Source organism: Simochromis diagramma, unplaced genomic scaffold (assembly GCF_900408965.1).
Source record: "Simochromis diagramma unplaced genomic scaffold, fSimDia1.1 OVJJ01000208.1, whole genome shotgun sequence".
NCBI lineage: Eukaryota > Metazoa > Chordata > Actinopteri > Cichliformes > Cichlidae > Simochromis > Simochromis diagramma.
The window spans coordinates 2,830,553-2,853,011 of record NW_024386789.1 but is presented as its reverse complement, the minus strand read 5'-3'; the positions used below and the strand labels follow the sequence as shown (position 1 = coordinate 2,853,011).

At 38.1% G+C, this 22,459-nt stretch overlaps 3 protein-coding genes across 5 annotated transcripts in view; 2 read left to right on the top strand and 1 right to left on the bottom strand.

Moving 5' to 3' along the window:
• kctd5b (potassium channel tetramerization domain containing 5b) overlaps positions 1 to 5,869 on the top strand; it is a 16,627-nt gene extending 10,758 nt beyond the window's left edge. Inside the window, exons 5-6 of the mRNA XM_040023425.1 lie at positions 2,694 to 2,819; positions 5,759 to 5,869. Coding sequence (XP_039879359.1) covers positions 2,694 to 2,819; positions 5,759 to 5,788 — 156 coding nt within the window. The 3' untranslated portion in view covers positions 5,789 to 5,869. The remainder of the gene's footprint in view (positions 1 to 2,693; positions 2,820 to 5,758) is intronic.
• Positions 4,151 to 17,326, top strand: ube2ib (ubiquitin-conjugating enzyme E2Ib). Of its 3 annotated transcripts, XM_040023428.1 has the most exons (8): positions 10,777 to 10,931; positions 11,943 to 12,037; positions 12,291 to 12,369; positions 12,477 to 12,560; positions 12,860 to 12,932; positions 14,246 to 14,355; positions 15,143 to 15,222; positions 16,554 to 17,326. In XM_040023428.1, exons 3-8 carry the CDS (start codon positions 12,304 to 12,306, stop codon positions 16,615 to 16,617), a joined length of 477 nt encoding a protein of 158 aa, XP_039879362.1. In that variant the 5' UTR covers positions 10,777 to 10,931; positions 11,943 to 12,037; positions 12,291 to 12,303; the 3' UTR covers positions 16,618 to 17,326. The 3 variants fall into 3 exon arrangements, with proteins under 3 accessions (XP_039879363.1, XP_039879362.1, XP_039879361.1); XM_040023429.1 differs by lacking the exons at positions 10,777 to 10,931; positions 11,943 to 12,037 and adding an exon at positions 4,151 to 4,158; XM_040023427.1 differs by lacking the exon at positions 11,943 to 12,037 and having other exon boundaries at positions 10,778 to 10,931.
• On the bottom strand, positions 17,316 to 22,459 carry LOC120728470 (interleukin-21 receptor). The gene is made up of 8 exons (XM_040023401.1): positions 22,240 to 22,459; positions 21,189 to 21,315; positions 20,921 to 21,102; positions 20,680 to 20,834; positions 18,737 to 18,914; positions 18,519 to 18,624; positions 18,347 to 18,425; positions 17,316 to 18,263 (listed from the first exon to the last, which is right to left on the bottom strand). The coding sequence occupies exons 1-8, from the start codon at positions 22,337 to 22,339 to the stop codon at positions 17,844 to 17,846; spliced, it is 1,347 nt and encodes a 448-aa protein (XP_039879335.1). The 5' UTR covers positions 22,340 to 22,459; the 3' UTR covers positions 17,316 to 17,843.

Sequence of the window (22,459 nt, the reverse complement as noted above, 5' to 3'; positions counted from 1 at the left end):
AAGGGCAATTGTCCACATTGGAAATGGTTTAAAAATATATAAATAAATAAATGATTTAAAAAAAAAAAAAAAAAAAAAAGCCAAACAGCAAATCACATCTTTCTCAATGTCCGCATACATGATCCGGGCATCCCTTCTGTGCTCTGATTGGTTGTTGCAGCTTGTCAGTATAGGTTACGGGCGGGCCCACCAGTCAGAGTTTCTGCTGATTGTGTCAAGGGAGGTGAAGGGAGAGGAGTCTGCTTTGCCAAACAACAGCGGAGAGGTGTGTCCCACGAATCTCTGTCCACGGGCTGGTCACTGCATGATCCCCATGTTGTCCGTACACACCCCGTTGGCCATTGTTTGTCCCAAGTAGACACGTAGCCATCGGTTAATTTTTCAGTTGATAATTTTCCGTTTTCATGTATACTGCTTGCTCACCAGTGAGGCTAAGAGACCCTGACACCTTTTTGTTTTTTGTCCTTTTTTTGTCTTGTTTTGGTTTAGTTTTGCTTTACTTTAGTTTTTGTCGTTCTGTATTCAGTATGTCAGCAGCTTTATCTGTTTTGCTTTGATGTAGTCACTTTTGGAGGAGCTGAGGGAGGGTGGGCGCTGGAATCTAGTACTGGTTGTTTAGAAGTGCAGTGTTGCTTTTATCTGCCGTTTAGGTAATCTTCTTTGTAACTGATTTTGTCGAGCATTACAAGGGAATCCAGATGGAATATTGAAATTATGACAAAGGTTAATTTTTTATTTTTTTCTTCAAAGAGAAACTGCATATTTGGCTGTTTGGAGTCCGTGTAATGTGTGACTGAATCTCTCTGCAATGTGGGATCATTGGCTCTCCCATCAGAGCTGAAAACCCACTAATCTCCTTATACCCGTCAGATGGGGAAACTCCAAAAAAACAAAACAAAAAAACAAACACTCCCAATGCAAAGCTTAAAGCTCCACCGTCAGACGAGGAGAGTCTTCTAGGACATGCTCCGATTATATAAATCTAATTTGTTGTTTAACTGATGGTTCGCTGAGCTGTGTGTCAAGTGGAATCCAAGATAACTAGTTGAGATTATTTGAGGGGTGTTTTGTTTTTTTTGCTGTGTTAATGTTGGCGAGCTCGCTAACAACAACAAGTCTGTGGCAGCAGGGCTAATGAGGCGATGCATGTCTGAACATGCACACCTGGGTACAGACGGTATACATGCAGCCTGCAGTACACACACTTAATGTTCAACAGCAAAAGCGGATGAACACGAAATCAAATCCAGAAGTAGCCGTTTCTTCTTTTTGTTGTTTATTTTATTTTTATTTTTTATGTATTTGTTTTTGTTTTTTTGTTTTTTAATCTCACTTGGTCATTCCTTTATTTGTCCCCTTGTGTCCTTTTGGTTTTTGTTTAGACTGATGTGACTGGGAAAGAGCAGAAATTATTGCCATGTTTTTTAAGATGGATGTAGGTTTTATTTGTAGGCTCTTTTGCTTACCAGAAATAAACCAAGGTGCTGTGGTTTCATTGACGTTTTCTTTTGGTTCAAATTGTACTGGCCTACTTCCACTATCAAGTGTTGAGTAAGCCCTTGAGACAAAACAAGACCAAAAAACAAACCATTAAAGCGGGCCCATTATGTTTACTTATACCCTCCCTTTAAGCCAGCTTTCTTCCGATTGGCTGCCTCTCACAAACTGAAGGTTTGGATGGGGCTCGGTTAAGCCTGATATGACCCTTTTAACAATGTTGCCTTTGCTTGAGCCTTTGTAGTTGAAGCTTGATATGTTTATTAAGATGGAAATAAAAGAAAAGCATAATAGGTCTGCTTTAATGAGAGTACAGCCCAACAACAGCAACAGTGTGACGATTGCAGCATTGGTGAAAACTCCAATATTTGCTATTCGCATTATAGAAACGCTAAGGGTCAAATCTTGTGTCAAAGAGCTTTAAAATGGATCTGAATTGTTGGATGGAAGTGAGTCTGCGGTTTTCTCTTTGTAGGAGATGCTAAGCCTGGTCCTGTCAATCCACCATTCCCCAGTGATTTTTATTTTAAATTTATTTATTCATTTTTCCCCTTAATCAGCATGTTGCTTCCTGTGATCCGTCCCTTGCACTCGTGTTCTGTCAGTAACTATCTGCTGTTCATCCTTTTCTTTCTTTCTTTTTTTTAATTTCTACAGCCTTAATTTGTGAACCACAGATTATATTTTCTTTAGTTTCCTTTGAGCTTTCCCATGTTTTATGTTGAAATCAGTGCTGGCATGTCTGCAGGTCCTGAGATCACGAATTCTTTTTAAATGTTTTTTTATAACAACTCTCAAATTTTCAGTGTAGCCTTTTTCAAAATGGCTAGCTTTAACATTTGAAATGGCACACCCTGTTGCCCTCAGTGCACCATATAATTGTGCAGCTTTGCCATATTGAGATTAAATCTGACCGCGGATCTGTTGTGTCACTCCCAAACCTGTCCTACATTGCTGTCTACCTAGTAAAGGTGCTAAATGTGATGTAACTAACTCCGGGTTAGGCTTTAAGGTTTTACTAAGAACTGAGGCAGCTTAAATTTAAGGACTCTCTGTGCTCCCTGTTTGGTTTTCCGCCTGTTTTACATTAGTATAAGGTATCCCTCCTTGTGTTTTCCCACCACGAGTAACCCAGATTTTTGCCTTTATCAGTCTAATTCTAATTCTTCGTCTTTGCTCTGCTCTCATCTCTCTAGCTCGTCAGCATCGGCTCATCCTACAACTACGGAAACGAAGACCAAGCTGAGTTCCTGTGTGTAGTCTCCAAGGAGTTGCACAATCAATCATACGGGACAAACAGTGAGCCCAGTGAGAAGGCTAAGGTAAGTGCGTGAAAGGACTTGTTATAAGTCCATAGCAAACATCGGTGAAAGATGGCCTGTGCTGGATGCATGTACATTCCTCCAGGGAGCTGAGAGCACATCTACTACTTTCTTGATGAAAACTCCCTGTAAAGGAATGCGTTGTGCTGCTTTTTTTATTTTGTTGACTAACCAGAAAATTGACAAACAGAAAAACCACAAGCAACCATAGAAAAAGAACTAATAATGGAAAAATATTACAGAGAGTAATTATTTCAGTTGAGGCATAAGCAGAACTATGTCTTCACATCACGTAGACAAACTAAATTTAACCTGCTGTTGAAATTTCTGTTAAATTTGACCTGAAGTCTAAACTGTGTAATCCAGCTCTGGGCATTAAGATGGCACAGGTTTGTGCTGCTACTAGCAAAGTGTCTTTTACATTTTTTTTTTAAATTTTTTTTTTAAAATTGGGGTAATAGTGGCCCACTCCTTAGAGGAAGCAGCACATGAAGACTAATATTGTTACGCCTGTATTTGTGGTTTTATTTTCCTGATTATTAAAGAGATTAGAGGCTGTCAGAGCATATTTGAAGCAAATGTAGACTGTAGAGATTTTACTGTGCTCTATTCATTTAGTCTCTCCAGGGGCATCCTATCCAAATCAAGATCTTATTACTGTCTTTATATTCTGTTCATTATTTCTCAGTCCATTTTGTTATGTAGCTATTTATTTGTTTGGGACCTAATATCTAGATTTAACATCCAAAACAAGGGAACTGACCTTGGTTGGGAAGGTGTCCTTGGATTATGTTTTTGTGTCACTCTGACGCACTTCACATTGTTGATTTAATGATAATCCCCTTTGATCCGTTGTTAGTTTTACTTTTCACCTTGTTCTCCTTTTTCACCTTCATTCATTTCCATTTCTTTTACAACATGCCTTTCTTGTCTTCTTCTGTGCTGTCTGCATGCTGCATGTTGCTCAGAGCGAGGACGAAGAGACGGATTATGAAATGAATGACTCTGATTAGGGTTGAGCACTTATGACTCACTGGTGAGCGCTCAACTGCTCGTAGTCCTTCCCAGCACACCTCCTTAGTTTTTCCTTCCTTCCTTTTTCCAAGATGCCTTTTTAACGCTCCTCAAAATGTTTCACATTTGTTTTCAAAGACAGCGAGAGCTGAGCTCTTATAAGATGGTTACAAAAGTCCAATGATAGAATCAAGGTTGCAAATCAGCTTTGGACATTGGAGTCTGCAGGCCAAAGCTGGATCAAAAGCCTCACTGCTCCTGCTGAGGCAGGAGACTTTATTGCAGGTGAAGCTCTCTTTGAAACAAATGGAGCTCTTCCCATCTGGTTTCAGACCCCTGTAATTATTGACATGCTCACAGCATTGGTTAATGGAAGGCATGCTGAATCATCAGCTGCTGCATTTCGACTCATTCTCCCTGAGAATGACATTGAAAGAGATGGGTGGGCTGGTGTGCACCCTCTGCCCTTTCTTTGTCATAAATAGCTGTAGGTTACAATGGTTTTGTTTGTTTTTAAGTCAGACCACTCGTGTGTCTGTGCTATGCTGGTTTTTAATGATTAAAGGCGGGAATTTCGATATTACTGGCACATTTTTATGCATCAAAAGAAAATAAAAAATTACATTTCACAAGGAAATAATTCCAGTAAAGATTTGTTCTTGCCAAATATATTTTCTTCCCAAAATACTTAAGAAATGAAACCAGTTAAACAGCAGGTATTTTCTTCTTAATGTGCCTCACATTGAATTACATAAATTTTAACTCAGGAGAAAGCCAAATGACTCAAAGGTTTGATCTGACCTCTGAAATTAGGAGGGAAAAAGTTCCCACCTGCCTGTCAAAATCAGCACTTTTCTTTGAACTTTAATATATTTTAAAAAGGGATGTACATTTTTTTAACCTTCTTTTTTTTTTAATAAAAATTTTTGTAAAATGTTAAAAAAAATACAGCTCAAAATATGTAAAAGAAGGTTGACGTTTTACACTTTTTAATTTCCTGTATTTTCACAGTATTTTTGAGCCCTCGTAACCTTTCTAATACAGCTCAGTCGATAGCTGCGTGAAATCAGAGCTGAAACACATTTAAGCTCTTAAAAAACTTGAAAAATCAACTTCACTCCCACTCATGGTGTCACAGTTTCAAGCCAAAATCTCATTTTTGCTCAGCATTAGTTTTTCTCTGACCAACTTTGGGCATCAATATCACAGGATATTACTGCATCAACAGTAAATGAGGTACCCTTGATGTTTAGTCCATTTTCTCAAAATTCACTGAAGGAAATGTCAGAAATTCTTCGTTTTGGGTAAACTTTTAAGTGTTGTGTCTCTGTGTGACGTAGGTGTTTGAAATGATGTAAAAACACTGGTGTTTACATGTGTTCTTTAGGTCTTGAAGAAATCCTTAAAATCCTCAAAGTATGAGCATGTGTCACAGATCACAAATCTCTTAGGGTCTCTGAAAAGTCTCACAGTATGAAAGGAAAACTGTGGCTTCATTCGATACAGTGACATTATTCTACAGAAGCCCAAAGTCTTTCTGAGGCCGACCCTATCATTTACAATTAACATTTTGAGCAACTGCTGCTTTTCTAGTGTTGTGGGGTTGTTACATTAACAGAAAAAGGGGGGAAATAGGAGGATGGAAGTGGTTAATGTCAAAAAAAAAATTTAAAACCAGAATGAGTGAGAAGACTTGAAAGTAGAAGATAAAGACTCTTTACTACTTTTACTCCTGCAAGCGTTTCCTTTTTCTTTGCCCCCTAATCGGTGTGTTTGTTTCAACCATCTTGTGCTTTAAGTGTGACAGACACTGTGACATTAATAAAGAGGTGGAGGTGCTGGGGGACACTAAAAGTGACTGAACTGCTGCAGATTGTGTAGTGTTGAGCATTTTTGCTGATTATCTAATGTTTCTGTCTTTGCAGATTCTTCAGGAAAGGGGTTCCCGGATGTGAAAAGGACTCAGTATTATGAGCTCCAGGTGTTATGATGCAAACATATCATCTATGTGGAAGAACGTGTGGCACAATGGAGATTTAAAGTGGGGTGTGCATTTGTTTTGTTTTCCCTCCAATTTCTTTCTTCTTTTTTTTTTTTTTTTTTTTTTTTTAAAGTTTTTTGATGTAAATAAGTCTGTTTACTGACAATTTGTGCCTGTACATTTAAACTGGACCTTTTTATTAAATTAGCGGCAAATTTTTTTTGTTTCTAACTGAAAGTAAAGAATTGTAATCTACAAATGTTTTATGCTATAACAAATGGCCGCCATCATATAAGGCCAATGATTCACTCAGGGTCATCTGTTGAGTTAATTCTTATATCCTCCAACTCAAGGGTCTGGTAAGGGATCAGTATGGTCTTTATAACTCCGAGTATCAAACACAAAAATCATTGTTTCAGAGATTTTAAAGAAGGGAATTGTTGTATTTGCTCAACGGCTGTGAGTCAGGCTATTAAACATAAAATTGAGCCCAAAAGCAAACTGGTTAAAAATGGTTACCCAAAGACTTCAGTTTCACTGAGATTTGTGATCATGAGGACCTCAAATGCACTTTTTTTTTTTTTTTACTTTTTTTTTTTTTTTTTTTTTTTTTTTTTGTTGCTTTTAAATTTCCCAGTAGTAATTAAAAATTAAAAAAAACAAGGAATGATCACCTTAGAGTACAATAAATCTTGACTGTAGATAAAGGGGCATTAGGTAATCAGAGGTAGGAAATGACCTATAATAAACATGTTGCAAAGCAATATACTTTATAAAAATATATACTTCAGGTAAAAGTATACTACTAGTGTACTGTAGCTTCCATCTTTAGTAACCCAGTTAGATTGAGGTGCTTTTTTTTTTTTTTTTGTGCTGTTAGGTCAAATTGACTCTTTGCTTGAAAGTCAACTATTCATATTTGAACTCTGACCCTCTACTGCTATTAGTTTATATAGTTTGCTTTTCTAGTGAGTTTAAAATAATCCATAAAATATTCCCATGAATTTAATAGAACTATATGTAGCGTGAGTCTGCATTTATGACAACTAATACCTGAAAATTAAAGAAGGGACCAGAGAAGCACCCTTCAGCCATGTTAGCAGTTTTGATGTTGCATACTTTGTCCACCAGAGGGCACTGCAACTTCGCTGGAGGCAAAGAGTGATTGCATAAGTTTCATGGATCTGAAAGGGGAAACAAATTGTCTGATTAATTGAAATGTTGATATATTTTTTTTGATTTAGTTTTTTTTTAACTATTGGTCGGGCTCTAGATGCTACTCTCCTTCTGGTTCTCACAATGCCCAAAAACTTTTTTTTTTTTTTTTTTTTTTTTTTTTAATCATTGCTCCAAAAAATCCACTGAAATTGTGAGCAGGTTTATGTAGGAACTATTATATTTCCAAACTACACCCTTCAGCCAAAGAAAGCATGTGGCTAGTTGACATTATGGGTGAGCAGAGGCAAACACAGTTGTTTACGTCCTGTCACCAGCCTTACATGATGGATAGGCACACACTTCCTCCAGCTGGCGGATGTAGTTCAGTCAAAGAAAATAGTTCCTGCAGAAAACATGGTTTGTCCAATTTTTTAAAAAAAAAAAAAGTTTTAAATTTTTTAATACCCGAGTCGCATTAACGCTGACTTCTATTTCTGAGTACCACGTCATGAGTTCCATTTAGTTTTAATTATATTCAAGAGGTTGCAGACTTGATGTATCTAAGACTGTGGAACAGTTTTGGATGTATCATTTGATTTTTAAGCTGAACTGTCCCCCTTTTTTTGTTTTTATTTTATTTTTTTTTTTAAGTTATTATACATTCAGGAAGTCCTCTTGCCTGTTTAAAGATTAAGAGTGATTACAGTTGCTCTGTTTTCTGTTAATGTGGACCTGTAGTAATATAAAGACTTTGAAAGGCTCTTAAGCGTAAGTTTGCATTAATTAGAATTTTCTTAGAAATGTCTGAAGTTTTAAACTATTTGAGACCTCATGCTCATAAATCTAAAGTTAACTGGTAAAGTCCTCAGGACAATGGTGACTCCCCCCCCCTTCCCCGCTGTCGTCTGAGTTATCCTTAGCTCGTTTATTTCATATGTTTGAGGGAACATCGTTTGAGATCCTTTTGTTTTGTTTGTTTTTTAGGGTTGTGTTTTTTTTTTTTGTTTTTTTTTTTTGGGTTTTGTTTTTTGTTTTGGGTTTTTTTTTTTTTTTTTTTTTTTTTTTTTTTTTTTTTTTGAGGGGAAGTATTTGCGGCGTTTGGGGACTGGAACTGTTCGAAGGCAGCGGTGAAGGACTTTGTTCATATCAAGATATTGTTTTCATGTAAATAATCCAAATTCAATATTAATATTTAACTCTTAGGAAAACTGCACGTTTTGTACACTGTATAGAAAACACAGCTTCAGGTGGAAGTTGTTTATACTGGATCTTTAAAAAACAAAACAAAAAAAACGAGAAAACCTTGGCTTCTGTTTTTTGCATCGTTTGTACAGGACTAGAGATTTCGGAGTTGGGGTTTAAAAAAACTAAACAAGGAAAAAAAAGATACTCTGTAAGGCGTCTTTCACTGACAACATGCCTGGAACATGTTTTGATAACCAATAACAAAGCTATACTTGGCTGGCTATGAAGTTGACTGTTACGTTTCAGAAAAACAAAAACAAATGTATTTTTTTTTCTTGCAGTGTGATAAGATTTCTTAGCTTTTATTTTTTATTTTTAATTGTGTAGATTTTCATACACAGCATTACAAGCACTACAGTGGGAAACACTGTGCACACTGCTTACAGCCTGTAATGCTGGTAATGTAAATACTGCCTTTTAGAACACTTTTTTTTTTTTTAAATAGAAAGTTGTTTTCAGGTTTTGATGTGTGGTTTTGATAGGTTGGATATTTCATTCACATGTTATCATTTAGTGTTGCCTTTTTTTCCCCTCTTCTCCCAGTGACCAAAATCCAATGTCTTATGTGTATTGAACACATCGATCTTAGTGTCAGGGATGAGTAACTTTTCTTAATGCTGGCACACTTTGTACATATAGACTTGTTAACGACACACAAACCTCCATTTACTCACACGTACACGTATACACTCGACTTAAGACCGTTTTTATATTGTCGGGAGGAAACGAGTATGGATGCATGTTTTTAAAATATAGAAACACACACACACACACACACACACACACACACACACACACACACACACACACACACATTAACACACACAAGGGCTTTTAAAGTGCAAAATTTGAGATCTGCAAAGAGGTTCAATCAGAGTAGACTGGATTTCCTGCCAGAGCTAGGCTATGTTTACATTTGCTATAGTATTCTGAAGCCTTCCGATTATTTACAGTCTTGCACTCCCTCACACACCTGACTTGTGTGACTGCACCAATGGCAACTAGCACTCCCCATAAGCTAATATTCACTCTGACATGCTGACAAATGTTGAGATACTCCATCCATTTTTAACAGCCAGTGCTTGAGCGTTGCAGACAATCTTGCTTTCGCCCCCTTTCTTCTTAAATTTGATGAAATGTATCTGCGTAGGCTAAGAGCTAAGGTTTATACAAGTCTCTTTTGAGACCCTTTTTTTTTTTTTTTTTTTTTAAAGTGTTTTTGTGTTTGATTTTCTTGGTTTGGTTGTAATCTCATTTAAAATGCTCTGTTCAGAAGTGTTCAACGCTCCCTCTACTTGAGCAGCTACATTACATTGAATGCCCTTCACAGACAGGTTGTCTGGTTTAGAATCTGGGATAATCTTTTATGTGATGGACAAACTTATCAAATGTGTAGCCTGATCCTTTTAAGTGCCCAGTTTGTTTTGCATTCAAGTCATAAACCACAAATCACTGTAATGCATGACTGATGATGATCACACTTGTAATCAGAGGGAATGAATGTGTCATTTTTCCTCGATCTTAACAGTTACATTAATAAGGTTCTCATATCACTACATAGATCACTTCTATATGATCTTATGCAATGTTAAAAATATACAAACTGAGTATGAGGGTTAAGGGGATAGATCTATATGGTCTTGCATAGGGTAAACCCAATAAAATGTTGTCATTCATATCTGTCTTTTTTTATTATTTATCTTCTGGCTCTTTGAAGTTACTATAATTTAAAAAAAAAAATATATATAATAAAAAAAAAAAAATATATATATATATATATATATATATGAAAATAAATAGCACAGTGCTCTTAAACTTTTGCAAACTATAGCAATAAATGGATAAAGTGGCGACAACAAATCGTAATATGTGATAATGGCGACCTCTTGAGGCGACTCACGAAAGGAATAGTTGTCGTTGAGTAGTCGAAAAATATGCCTGTATAAATATAGACGACGGGGAAAAAAAGTTTTCGTTTATACCTAAAATTAAATTATCCGAAATTGGTCTTTTAGACGTATCGCTTATCTTAACTCTTTGGTAACTGCGCACAAAATATTTTAATCTCGTTGACAGTCGTAGGTTTAATGGGCTTTAGTCTAAGGCACCCAAAGATTATATATTACAGAAGAGAGAAATCTGTCTAGGTTTAAGACCACGCGGCTTACTTGGGTATGAAATTAGAGAAGAGTTTTGATTTGTATTTTCTATAAAGTGTTTAAAAAAATCCCAGGTAATCTTCTATACTTTGCAATAATGTATCATATTTTCACTTTAACCTTTGTCATTTTTTTTTTGATAACATAAACGGCGCTTGAACGAACAGTACGAACCGCAAAGGTAGAATTTCCCCATCGACAAACTTAAATAAGTTTTTCTAACGCACTGCGCTCTAACAACGGCAGCTAGGCTGCTCGAATTAAATGAAAGCTAATAAACGACTAGTTCGGGAAACTCTTTCAACTAAACCCAGGGCAGGTGAAAAAATACATTCAAAACATAAACCTCCGAAAGAGAAATGCGCAGTCCGATTTTCCAAGAGGTATTTAAGCAAAGACGGAAGTAAAGGACGGATGAGTGTTTCGCATCGCTGTCTCTGGCTCGAGACGGAGCGGGTGGTTTTTCAGGAGGGAAACTTTACAAGGTTTAACGGGATTTGAGCACGATTAATTCATTTCGCTTAATTACTAGAGCCAGTGCAGCCATACTGAAAGGTAGGAGTACATCCTGAATGCGGAAACGTTCATTTTTGTCGTGTATTATTACATTTTACCCGCTTCAGTTTGCGCCATTTTCGCTAGTTTGGTAATGCATAAATGTGCGCCTTCTAGCTCTGGCGTTCTTTGTCCCTATTCTTTAAAAGATAATGATGTGGTTCATCCCGGTGGAAAATCTCACACCCCTGTTTCTACAAGGCAGTTGCTATTATTATGCGTTAGAAGAGAGCAAGTGATCGTTCTTCTCCCATCCAAAAATTGTCTTCGAAATCAAGTGCAATTGCGCAGTTTTGTGCTGCATCAGGCCGTGTCAGACGCTAACAGCGCCAGCGCCTGTTGGGATGTAGCTCCATTCTGGCGCACATGAGTTAGCTTGTGAAGCTAACCGGCTAGCGTGCTAATCAAATAGCTTTGATTGTCAGTTTGTCAAAGTGTCTGTTGACGGCAACGTCACGCCGAAGTTCAGCAAACATATAATGAGTAAGATCTTCATGGATCCCCTTTTTAGCTTTAAAACCCTGGTCGCGGAAACGGTAGAAAATGGTAGAATATTTTTTTTCTTCCTCTGGAGCGGTTATCTCCACCGGCTAACTTGGCTAGCCTTTTAGCGTCGCAGACTTTTCGAAATAAGCTGTACTTTCAAACACACAAGCCCCGAGGCCAATAAAAACAGTTTAGCTTGCATACTAGAACATCAGTTTATGATGAAGTCCGTTTGTCTCGTACTGATAAATTGCGGTGGCCATTAATCACTAGCATTGTTTTGTTGCTTTACCTCGTTGTCATTAGCTTCAGTGTTTAGCGTTTATAGACATTCCTATGCAGCATCCTAATTGCCACCGACGCGAGCTGGCAACACGGTTGGGTATGTGACTCGATGCAAGTCAGAAAAGTACCAAAATTAATATGCGCCATAAACAGGTTGAATGTTGTACGTCGTGTCCGTGTGATTTCACACACGAGTAATGTTAATATCACAATACTTTGTTTTTTTTTTTTTTGGAGTAGGGTAGGGAGGGGGCTCATAACTTAAACCAGCTGGAAAAGGACCTGAACTGATGCTGCTCTGTAATAACATTGGATGCCCTCTTGGTTTCTTTACAGTATGGAAACTTTCAGTTTTTCAAAATTTGGCTGCAGCTAATGGTCATTCTAGAGTATGATTTAGGTTAAATTGTTTCAACTAGCTGCCTAAAACTTTAAATATGTCGAATTAGAATACTAAGGAAATTGTTTCTTTTTTATTATTATTGTTATTATCTTTAAAACAAAGGAAAGCTAAAGAGCTATTCGTTTCAGAAGACAGGACAGCCAGATGTCTGGTTTTCTAATCAACCTGACCCTCTTTCTTTGCAGGAGTCCACAAATCATGTCAGGCATTGCATTGAGCCGGCTTGCCCAGGAGCGCAAGGCATGGCGGAAGGACCATCCTTTTGTAAGTATTGGCTCACGAGATCCGTGCGATGAAAGCCTGCCTGAGTGTTGGTTAGAAAGTGTTTGCTTTCTAACAAACTTTCAAATTTCAACTCTTACTCTTCCCAGGGATTTGTTGCAGTACCGACAAAAAACCCAGATGGAACCATGAATCTCATGAATTGGGAATGTGCTATTCCTGGCAAAAAGGGGGTAATGTGTTTCATAGATTTGTTTGCATGCCGAGTAGATTTGTTTTACATAATTAAAAAAGACTCAATGATCTTTCTAGGACAATGAGAATACTGTAGTGGGTGTAAAGCATACTGTATGAGTAATTGCTCTGCAAAAACAACCCAAAACAAATTAAACCATGATAAGTTTTAAAAATAATTTTACAGTTTGACTGGCAGTAGTAGTAGTAGTAGTAGTAGTAGTAGTAGTAACAACTTTTAAGAGTCAGTGATGTAGCCTTCTGTTTCTAAATTGATCTAATGATCGTCTCTCCTCAGACTCCGTGGGAAGGAGGCCTGTTCAAGCTGCGCATGTTGTTCAAGGACGACTATCCGTCTTCACCTCCAAAATGTGAGTTGCTGTGCATTCAGCCCGTAAATATGACAAATACACTAGCTATCATTTTGGGAAATCTATTTGGAAGTAAAACCTGGAGCATAGTAGAGTTCCCATATTTTCAAGAACCTTTAGCATTATCGGATACAATTTGTATGCCAGTACAAACTTGGTTATGTTTATCTACAGTCAGATCAAGTTAATTATTTATTTATTTTTTTTTTTTAAGTTTTGATGGTTTGAAATGGAACAGAAAAGTACAGGCTCATGGGCATCCTCCAGCCTACTCGGCACATCTGTAAACTGTCTTTAAAAGCTAATTAAGGCTTCCTCTCATCAACATTTGGCAGCACTGAATGATGAATCTCTTCAGACATGTTAGTTTATTATGGTAATGAGAAAGAGGCTGATTTAAAGCCAAAGGTTTTAATTTAAGGTTAGTGCAGTAATCCTTTGGAAACCTGTGTTTAAGCTGTCAAACTGAAGCTTAGCAGTGCTGGGGGTGTTCGACACCTCGGCTGTGATTGGTTGAATACATGACTGTTTTCTGGTCTTTGTGGGATAATTACAAATGCCGAGTTTTCAACTTTAATGATAGAAATCTAAGCAGCTTCATGTTTTTGTTGTTATTATATAAACAGCAGTGGAAACTGGTTAAAGTGTCTTTATTCCAGTGGCTGTGATTAATCTCTTTGGGTTACATGAAAAATTCTGCTCTTTAGGAAAAACTCCAGAATAACCTTTGCTTGACCTTTACGCAGCAGAGCAAATACAGACTTTCTCTTCTAATTATTTTAATTTGGCAGCGCTATTAAAGCCATTTAAGTAGTGCAGCAAGCATGTTGGAGCTGAGGAAGCTTGGCGATATAACAATGTTGCTGCAATTTTGGTGTTAATTCAGGGTCACGGCCAATAGATGCTTTCATGCATGCGTCATTTGCTGTTCCTTTTAAACGGGTTGTGCAAGATTTTTGCCAGTTGATTGATTTTTAGACCTGATATTGTTGTAAGTTGATGGTAAAAAACTGCTTACAAACAAGTAGCAGATTCCTGTTGTGTGTCTCAAAACACTACCGTACTTACCTGCCACACAAGGCCAGAGCACCGTGGCTTACACCGGCTCTAATCCTGCAGCACGAGCTCCACGTTGTCTGAATGTCAAATTAAAATGACCTAAAGGCACTGTTTGTGTAAACAACAGACGCTGCTGTCTTCAGTGGAACAGTTCAGTCTGGGCACGCAGTGACTTTAGTAGTCTAACCCCTTTTGTTTGGTATGTATAATATACCTGAAACATAAAGCCCACTTAACATTTTGGCATCTTTCAGGTAAATTTGAGCCTCCACTCTTCCATCCAAACGTGTATCCATCAGGCACAGTTTGCCTATCGATACTAGAGGAGGACAAGGACTGGAGACCAGCCATCACAATAAAGCAGGTTTGTGTTGTAAAGTGAATTTCATCTACAGTAATGACCTTAAAGCCTAAGAGCGTGAGTGTGTTCACATGGTCTCTTAAAGTTCCAGATGTTTTCTGATTTTAAGATGACATTTCTAAACTGGAACCTTATCTAAGTTTATCAGGTAATCAGTCAAATTTTTTTGATGCTGATAGGAAAACGAGACGCGTAGGCTTTTGAATCCCTCGCTTAGCTTTCAGGCTGGGTGATATTTTAATAATGTTGGTCATGAAGCACAGACGGTGGCCGTGCTGTCATTTTAAGCCACGTTTACATGTAAAAGAATCACACAGTAAGTTTGTTTTGTAACTCCTCGCACCTGTCTACTGAATGTCTATCTCCTAACCAAGGATTGTACACAAAGTGGCTACATTTGTCACCAAATTGTTTTTTTTTTAAATTTTTTTTTTTTAAGGGAAGAAAAGCTCAGCTGTAAATTGGCGACATGACAGTCCTCCAGATTAACAAACACACTTATAAAGCAGACGAGTCTCGATGGGTAGTGAAGTGTGACGTACGCCTGTTTCTATTGTGCCTGAGAGGCAGAGAAGCACAACGCTAAATCGAGAGTCAAACCATAAGCTTAAAATATTTGCATCACAATTTGTATTCAGTGTTTAGCAATAGTCAATCATGACTATTATGTGGAGCGAGCAGTGTTGCATAAAGCGTGTGCACTCAGTATTAAGTTGACTGATATTAAGGAGCCTTCAGAGAAGCATCCCAACCTGGTGAATTTCTGAAATGTTTCATTTTTATCTTGTAGATCTTATTAGGTATCCAGGAACTGCTAAATGAGCCAAATATCCAGGATCCAGCCCAAGCAGAGGCTTACACGATCTACTGGTGAGTGACGATTAATTCACACGAAACCAGCAATTTATTTACAAATGTAAGGCCACTGACATCTTGGGGCAAATTATTAATTAAGTGGGAGTTGGAGGTCTTGTTTTACAATAAATGAATAATTATTTAAACCGAATAACTGTTGATTAGATTTACTTGAATTTGAAACCAACATGGTTTTAGAAAGGAAAGCAATGTAGACCATGGCTGTTTATTTACTAATTTATACGCCCACAAGAGCAGAATTATTATTAGTGATAACTAAGACGGGGCTCTTAAAAATAGTATTCATACAAATCTTTAAATATGTACATCTTTATGCAGAAATATAGAGGGATCAGACTTTTTCTGTGTGCACTGGAGGCCTCAGTGTGTTTGGGGCGGTGGGGGTCTTTTTATAATATGGTGTTTGACATATTTTTTTTTTTTTTTTTTTTTTTTTAAATCCACTCAGTGAACCTCAGACTTGATGACAACTTTTTCTCTGGCTTCATTAAGAGCCTGAAGTGTCCAAGCCCAAAGACACGATCAGATTGAAAGCGTTCCCCTCATTTTTCACCCAACATCCACAGTGAATTTGCCCCCTTGGGTCAGACTCTTAATACTGAGTTCTACTTTAATGTCTCGAGGCATCTGAGGGAGAACATTTAGTGCACGCGGTCTGATATGTGTGTCAGTTGTGTTTTTTAACTACGCCAACACAATCATAGCCACCTGCACCACTTGCCAGATTTGGCACTGTAACAACTTCTTTCTCATGAGAATGAACTTTTAAAGGTTGTCCTGGAGATGATCCAGCACACGTCATAGATTTGCACCTGCAGGTGGTCAAAATGGGGAATTCCACAGTGGGGTCAAAGCGGTCTGAGCAGTATAGAGCAACACAGGAATACAGAGTGGACAAAGGCCAAATTTAAATAAGAATTTTCAGATTTCACCTAATATTATTTTAACTTTATAACTAGCATAGGAAACTATTTATTTATTGGGTGTGTCTCTGGGGACTAAGCTTGTGAAGCGTCTACCTATTTTAAAGTACACGTGAGATCTTAACCCTGTAAAACCTGAACCCTAAAAATTCAATGTTTTTGAAGCAGGAGTGTTTATTGAACCTTCTGACGATTTAAAACACATAAGAGGAGTTTAAAGGTTTAAAAAGAAATCTCATTGATGTAGAGGTCTCAAAACCTCCTGTATCACACATGAACTTCTAGGGTTTTCCACTGACTGATTAAAGATGTTTACTTTTTAAGCAGCATGCTGTGCCTGTTTTGAGTAAGCAGTCGTAATAACTGTTGTTTCTGTTTGTTTTGTTTTTAATGTCTTTTCAGCCAAAACAGAGTAGAATATGAAAAAAGAGTTCGAGCACAAGCCAAAAAATTCTCCCCCTCGTAAGGGCGAAGACGGAAGGAATGGGTTTAACAAGAATCACCTCCCGGCTCAGTCTCTCTATGAATGTGCTCCTCTCACATCGGGACTTGCTTAAAGACTTCTATTTAAACTCCACATTCTGTGCCATCCGTTCTCCTCTGACCTATCAGTTTTTTTTTGTTCTTAATTGCCGGTTGGCGCATAATGCTGGGAGGGAATGGGTGCGTCAGCACCCTGGTAATTTCTTTTTAAACAATAATTGTCTTATGTCGTGCAAGGGACACAGCTTGGTACCGGTTTCATCAACTCCCATGCAAGCTGACTGTCATCAATATTTCAAGGAAGAAAATGTCGTTTTGTTTTATTTTGCTCTTTCACAGGGTCTTTTTCTTTTTGTTTCCTCCTTTATTTTCCATAAATTTAATGTAAAATTTAGCTTACTTCATTGTCAGTATTTCAACTGCTGTATAATGAATGGCACTTTTATACTGTTGTATCTCACTAGTGTCTCTAGATGGCTCTGTCTAATTCTCTTTCCCAGGTTTTCTATTCAGCATGCTGTAATATACAATAGATTCTGCTGCCTTGGCTGTCTTTTTGTTATTCAGAGTGTTTGCTATAAATAAAAATGGCCACAGTGACTGAGGCAGGTAGGCTTACTTCTGTATCAGACTTTAAGGTTATATGGTGCTTTGTTCATGTATGTGTTGGCTTAATAAACCTTTCTACATAATGTATTTTCTTTATTAAGAGCAGAATATACACAGAAGTTCATCTTGCATTTCAGTGATGCAGAAACAAAACAGATGAGTCACAAAATAAGACTTTCACCCTGTTTCCAGACAGGTTTGGACTGTGCATAAAAGATAAAAACATCAGTGAAGTAGTACATGGACAACATGTAACTAAATGCTACATAAAATCTGTGAAAAAAGAAAAAAAAAAAATTCAAGGTGCCGCAATGGCCCAGAAGTTTAGACCACAGCCTGATTGAAATCCTGTGGTGGGACCTCAAGAGGACTATTTATAGCTTAATGCGCAGAATTAACAATAAACTGAAGTAACATTATAAAGAAGAGCATGTCAAAATTACCCCACAACGAGAAGGACTGATAAAATGAGTTATTTCTGCTACAGGTTCTATTAGCTACTGAATCGTAACGTGGACTACTCCGTCCAGTGGAAAAATGTTCCTTTTCATGACAACTTTCAAGCTTTCTGAGTTTATCCCTGTTGGGCAAGACTTGTTTTTACAAGCTCCCATGGTGCTCTGCCAGGACAGAACTGGACTGCTGGAAAGCACTCAGGGTGCAGTACTCATTGCAGTACCAGGGAGGCTCCCTTTCTAGGGACGTGTCACTGCAGAGCCAGCAGCCCGAGTCTCCAGAAGGACTCCCTAATTGGGAGTCTAGAACCAGGCTGTTCATTGGGCTCCCCTGAGCTGAGAGTGGAATCATGGTGCTCACAGCGTACGGGACGCCCAGGAGAGTGGTATCACAGACCGAAGGAGTTATGTTGCTGTAGGAGCTGCCCTCCATCACGTGCTGGTCAAAGTGGGGTGGACGACAGTCATCCTCCTGGACTTCTGCACACTTTGTCAAGGTGTCGATCTGAAGCGTTTCCTCTTTTTCTAGCGTGTCTGCTGTGTTTTCTTGCGTAACCACCCAGCTCTGCAATCACAAGGTCAGTTACATCCTAATGACATTAAGTTTGGGAATTTTTTTCTGTTTTTTACATGAAAAGCTGAACTTACCTTGAAATCTCCCTGGCAGTCACTGTACAGGGTGTGGAAATAGGGAGCCGGAGTTGGGATAAACACATTTTGCTTCCACCTGTGAGCATAGAAAGTGCAATATAGTACAAAAAATGACTTTATATGAAACTTAATGTTTTGTGAAGTGAGGCTTTACATGATATAACGTTACTTTTTAACAGGAGCGTAGCAGATCAGTATGACTAATACCACCAGCCCACAGATGGGAAGGAGCACCTTCTTACACATTTCAGAAATGAACATGCGCGTTGACAAACCTGTGTGGGGAACACAATAGAAAATACTGAAGCAGAAGAAATCCAAGAAATCAATTTCTGCTTATGATTGTTTTATCTAAATCTAGCTGCTTTCTTTTTTATTGAGACTCACCATCCACAGCAGGGTTAGTCCTCCAGTGAGCCTCATCAGACCAGTGACTCCACTCGCCTTGGTACGTAGCCTTATTGGGAATGGACCGTACTCTAGCACTATACTCGGTGTCTGGTTCAAAGTTCTGATCTTCCAAAGAAATACCCGTACTTTGTGTGCTAATTTCACGAAATTTTACCTGAAAGAAATAAAACATAAAAGCATCCCATTAATTTTCAGAAGACAGAAATGCCCTGTTCTGTTCTTCTTTATAAACTTATTTACAGGTTTAGTGTCATCATTTTCCACAAGGGTATCGATTCTGTCACTAGTTAGATAAACTAATGTAAGTCTACGAGCCGCAACCACATGACGTCACGCTCCTTACTGGCCCTGCACGTTCTCAAAACTAACTTTAAACACTAGTTTAGTTTTTGAGAGCAGGCCTCAATGGTGTAAATTAGCCTTTATATTATTTCATGCCCCAAATTTTGGAACAATTTCGGCCTAATAAAAAGAAGTCGTAAAACCTTTAAATATGTGATCATCTACAGAACATAATACAAGAAGACTCCGAGAATTTGGAGAAAAAGGCCGAAAATTGGTAACACATGCTCCCATTCAGGGACCTGTTTACCCATTCATTTACTAAACTTAAGTGTCCCAGTACTTATGGTCTGCCTTGAATGGTGTAAGTTTTTTAACAGCAGATTTTGACACATTTTACTATAATAGAAAAAAAAAAACTGAGCTTGAAGACAAAACCTTTTGGCTGCTTTCTGTCTCCCAGATTTATCTCTGACACACATTTATCCAGGCCTAGGGACCATCATTTGGAGCACATCAGCATGCAACACCCTGAACGTGGATTTGAACCAGAGATCTTTTATATGCAAGAGAGGGTCAAAAATAGGGTGTAAAAAAAAAAAAAGACCCTGCGTGCTGGAGTCAGGTCGGCAAAAACTCAAATCTGGCCCAGTAGATGGTTTTGGAACTTGTAAAGGAGGGGATAATTTTTGAACTTTTAATTGTATTATTATAGCTGTTAGTAACAGATAAGCAATTAAATAAGAGAAACTTTCCTTCACTTTCCTGTTTTTTCTGCTAACTACTATAAAGACGACTGTTTCTTTTCTCTTTTCTTTTTCTCTTTAAATTATTTGTTATTTCATTTGAAATAACAAAATTGTTCTATTAAAATTACAGGACAGTTTGGGCAATGAACTACCAGAACTTTTTCTGTAGTCGTGCTGACAGATTTTTCACTTACTCCAGCAGCATTTCTTTATCATGTAGAAAAACCGAGACAAACACTTGAAACTGCACTTCTTTATCTTACATTGAGATATCGCCGAGATGAAACGTATAGTTAAACTTTACACCAACAGAAAGGGGAATTTCACTACTCTGCCTAATGTTGTAAGATGCGTTTGACATGACTGCACTACTCGATGGAGCTGTTTGCATATAAAATGTGTAAAACCTCTGTTTGATTGTGTCAGATGGTTAAATGCCCTGTTTTAATTCACTTTTAGAGTTTTTACTCGAGCAAGTCCCAGCATGTAGAGGAACTGTGGAAGTGTGAAAACTCGTGCAATGCTCTATTTAATACAAACCTCAACTTGCCAACAGGTATAACCTGAATCTTTGTGCTCACAGAGACGGAATCAGATCAACAAGCGGTGTAAAATGCCTTCAGCTTGAATAAATTCACAGTTTCTGCCGCAAACTGTCGCCACACTGAGCTAACACCCACAACACTGCAGCTGTTTGACATCTCAGTTTAGAGCTAGATATTTACCAGAAAGTATAGAAGATTTCAATTTTTTATTCTTATTTATATTATTACATTTGGAAAACTGTGTTTTTTTTTTACCTCACAACATAAAAAACAGGTTTTCATTTGTAGATTTTTACCATTCAGTTTTACCCTTTGTCATTCCTGCTGATTAGCTGAAGCATACCTTATGTTCTCCCCTCTTGTAGTAATGGAGCTGATACTCCAGGTTGTTGGGCAGAGCAGTGAAGCTGGTGTAAGTCTCGTAAGTGCTTTTCCAACCAAAGTGGTGGTGACTTGAGTTGTGGCTGACTGAGAGGCAGCACGGCGCGTTTGGTTTAACTGATAAGAAGATGTGTGACTGTTAAAAAACAATAATTCATACATTTATGAGTCCTGCCAACACAGATGATCATTACGCTGCTTACTGTTGTGCACAGGTAGGTACTGCTCATCTAGCACGTCACAGGTTTCAGACTCCTCATTTGGGTCGTGGCAAAGTGAGATTTTGTATACTTCTAAATCTGTAAACGTATCGTCATAATTGGGCGATGTTGTAAATGTGCAGAAATAGTTCTCTTTGGTGTGTGTCAGCATGCACTTGTACGTTCTGTGAGAAAAAGAGAAGCAGCAATAAGGTGCATGGCGTTAAAGGTGACCCATCATTCTTAAATGCGTTAGTAAAAAGAGTCTCACTCGAAGTCTGTAAAAATGAGCCAGTAGGAGCTGTTGCTGTTTGAGGTGTTTTCTGATGGAGTGATGTTCAGGGAGCAGTAGACGGTGGTTAGGTAATCATTGACACAGTGAAGATTGTAGTCCGCTCCTAGGAAACCCCATAGAAAAGATAGTTATGATTACAGAGCAAAACAAAATGAAGTAGAAACATTTCAAGTCCATGTTTAACTCAAGACTGTTAGTGAATAACCATGTGCTAGCCAGTCCAGAATAGAATTATATTGTAATAGCTTAAAACACTCATGACTGGCCTATATATACACTGAAATTGTGTTTATATGAGAGACAATGAGATCTGCAGTGTGATTAATGTTCTAATCTAAAGAGAGCTAAAACCATAGATCAGGTGTCAGTATCAGATCAACAAGTCAAGTGCAGCTCTTACAAACGTGCATTAATACTAGTGCTATTTTTTCCACCTTTGCGCTACCTTCTCTGCCTCTGCCAAGAAAGCAAACAATTAGAAGCGAAGAGCCAACAGGAAGTTTCAGAATTATTCAGAAAGCATTTTTACACAGTTCCCAATTGCTTGAAGCAACTGAATCATGATGATTTGCACTTTGATAGTACTTTTCTATCTTTTTGAGTGCACACAATTCATGACTTGAGCTGCTGGCTGATCAACGTTTTGGGGTTCAGTGTCTTTCTCAAGGGCAATTTGACATGACGGCATGAGCACCAGGAGATGGACTTAGCAAAATAATGGACAACCTGTACAATGACATAGATCCAGGCATCTCAAAACATAATTTAAGTGCTGCTTTTGATGTATCATGGTTGTTGTAGATTAGCAACTAGGGTGAAATGCACAAAAACAGTAAATAGTTTGTCACTTTATTGTATAATGAAGAACCTCATTTGAGAGCTTAAGCTCATTTAGCCATTTAATCTAGCCGTTATTGCGTTAGTGTTGTTACATCTAGTGCTTTAAAGCTCTTACACTTACATTTTACAGCTGTACATTTGTCTTTTATCTGACGGAAAAACAAAAAAACAAAGTAAGAATTATAACCTGCTAATGGACTTCCATGTAGCCTGACGATGTTGGTAGATTTGAGCAGGAACACAATCAGCAGCGTCGCCTTCATCCTCAGGGGTGGATGCCAATCCATCGCACCAGACGCCAGCTCAGCCCAAAGATTGAGTCATACTGTCCTGACTCTTTTGTAAAGCGGGTTTTAAACGCAGACTGAGAGGCGTAACCGCTCAGGCTTCTCACACAGATAGCTGTC

Coding starts and splice junctions, on each gene's coding strand:
- LOC120728470 (XM_040023401.1), bottom strand. CDS start 22,339: ATGGATTGGCATCCACCCCTGAGGATGAAGGCGACGCTGCTGATTGTG. Junction 21,103..21,188: donor CTCATTTTTACAGACTTCGA/GTGAGACTCTTT, acceptor TTTTTCTCACAG/AACGTACAAGTGCATGCTGA. Junction 18,426..18,518: donor TGCTACGCTCCTGTTAAAAA/GTAACGTTATAT, acceptor CTATGCTCACAG/GTGGAAGCAAAATGTGTTTA.
- ube2ib (XM_040023429.1), top strand. CDS start 12,304: ATGTCAGGCATTGCATTGAGCCGGCTTGCCCAGGAGCGCAAGGCATGG. Junction 12,561..12,859: donor CTATTCCTGGCAAAAAGGGG/GTAATGTGTTTC, acceptor GTCTCTCCTCAG/ACTCCGTGGGAAGGAGGCCT. Junction 12,933..14,245: donor TCCGTCTTCACCTCCAAAAT/GTGAGTTGCTGT, acceptor GGCATCTTTCAG/GTAAATTTGAGCCTCCACTC.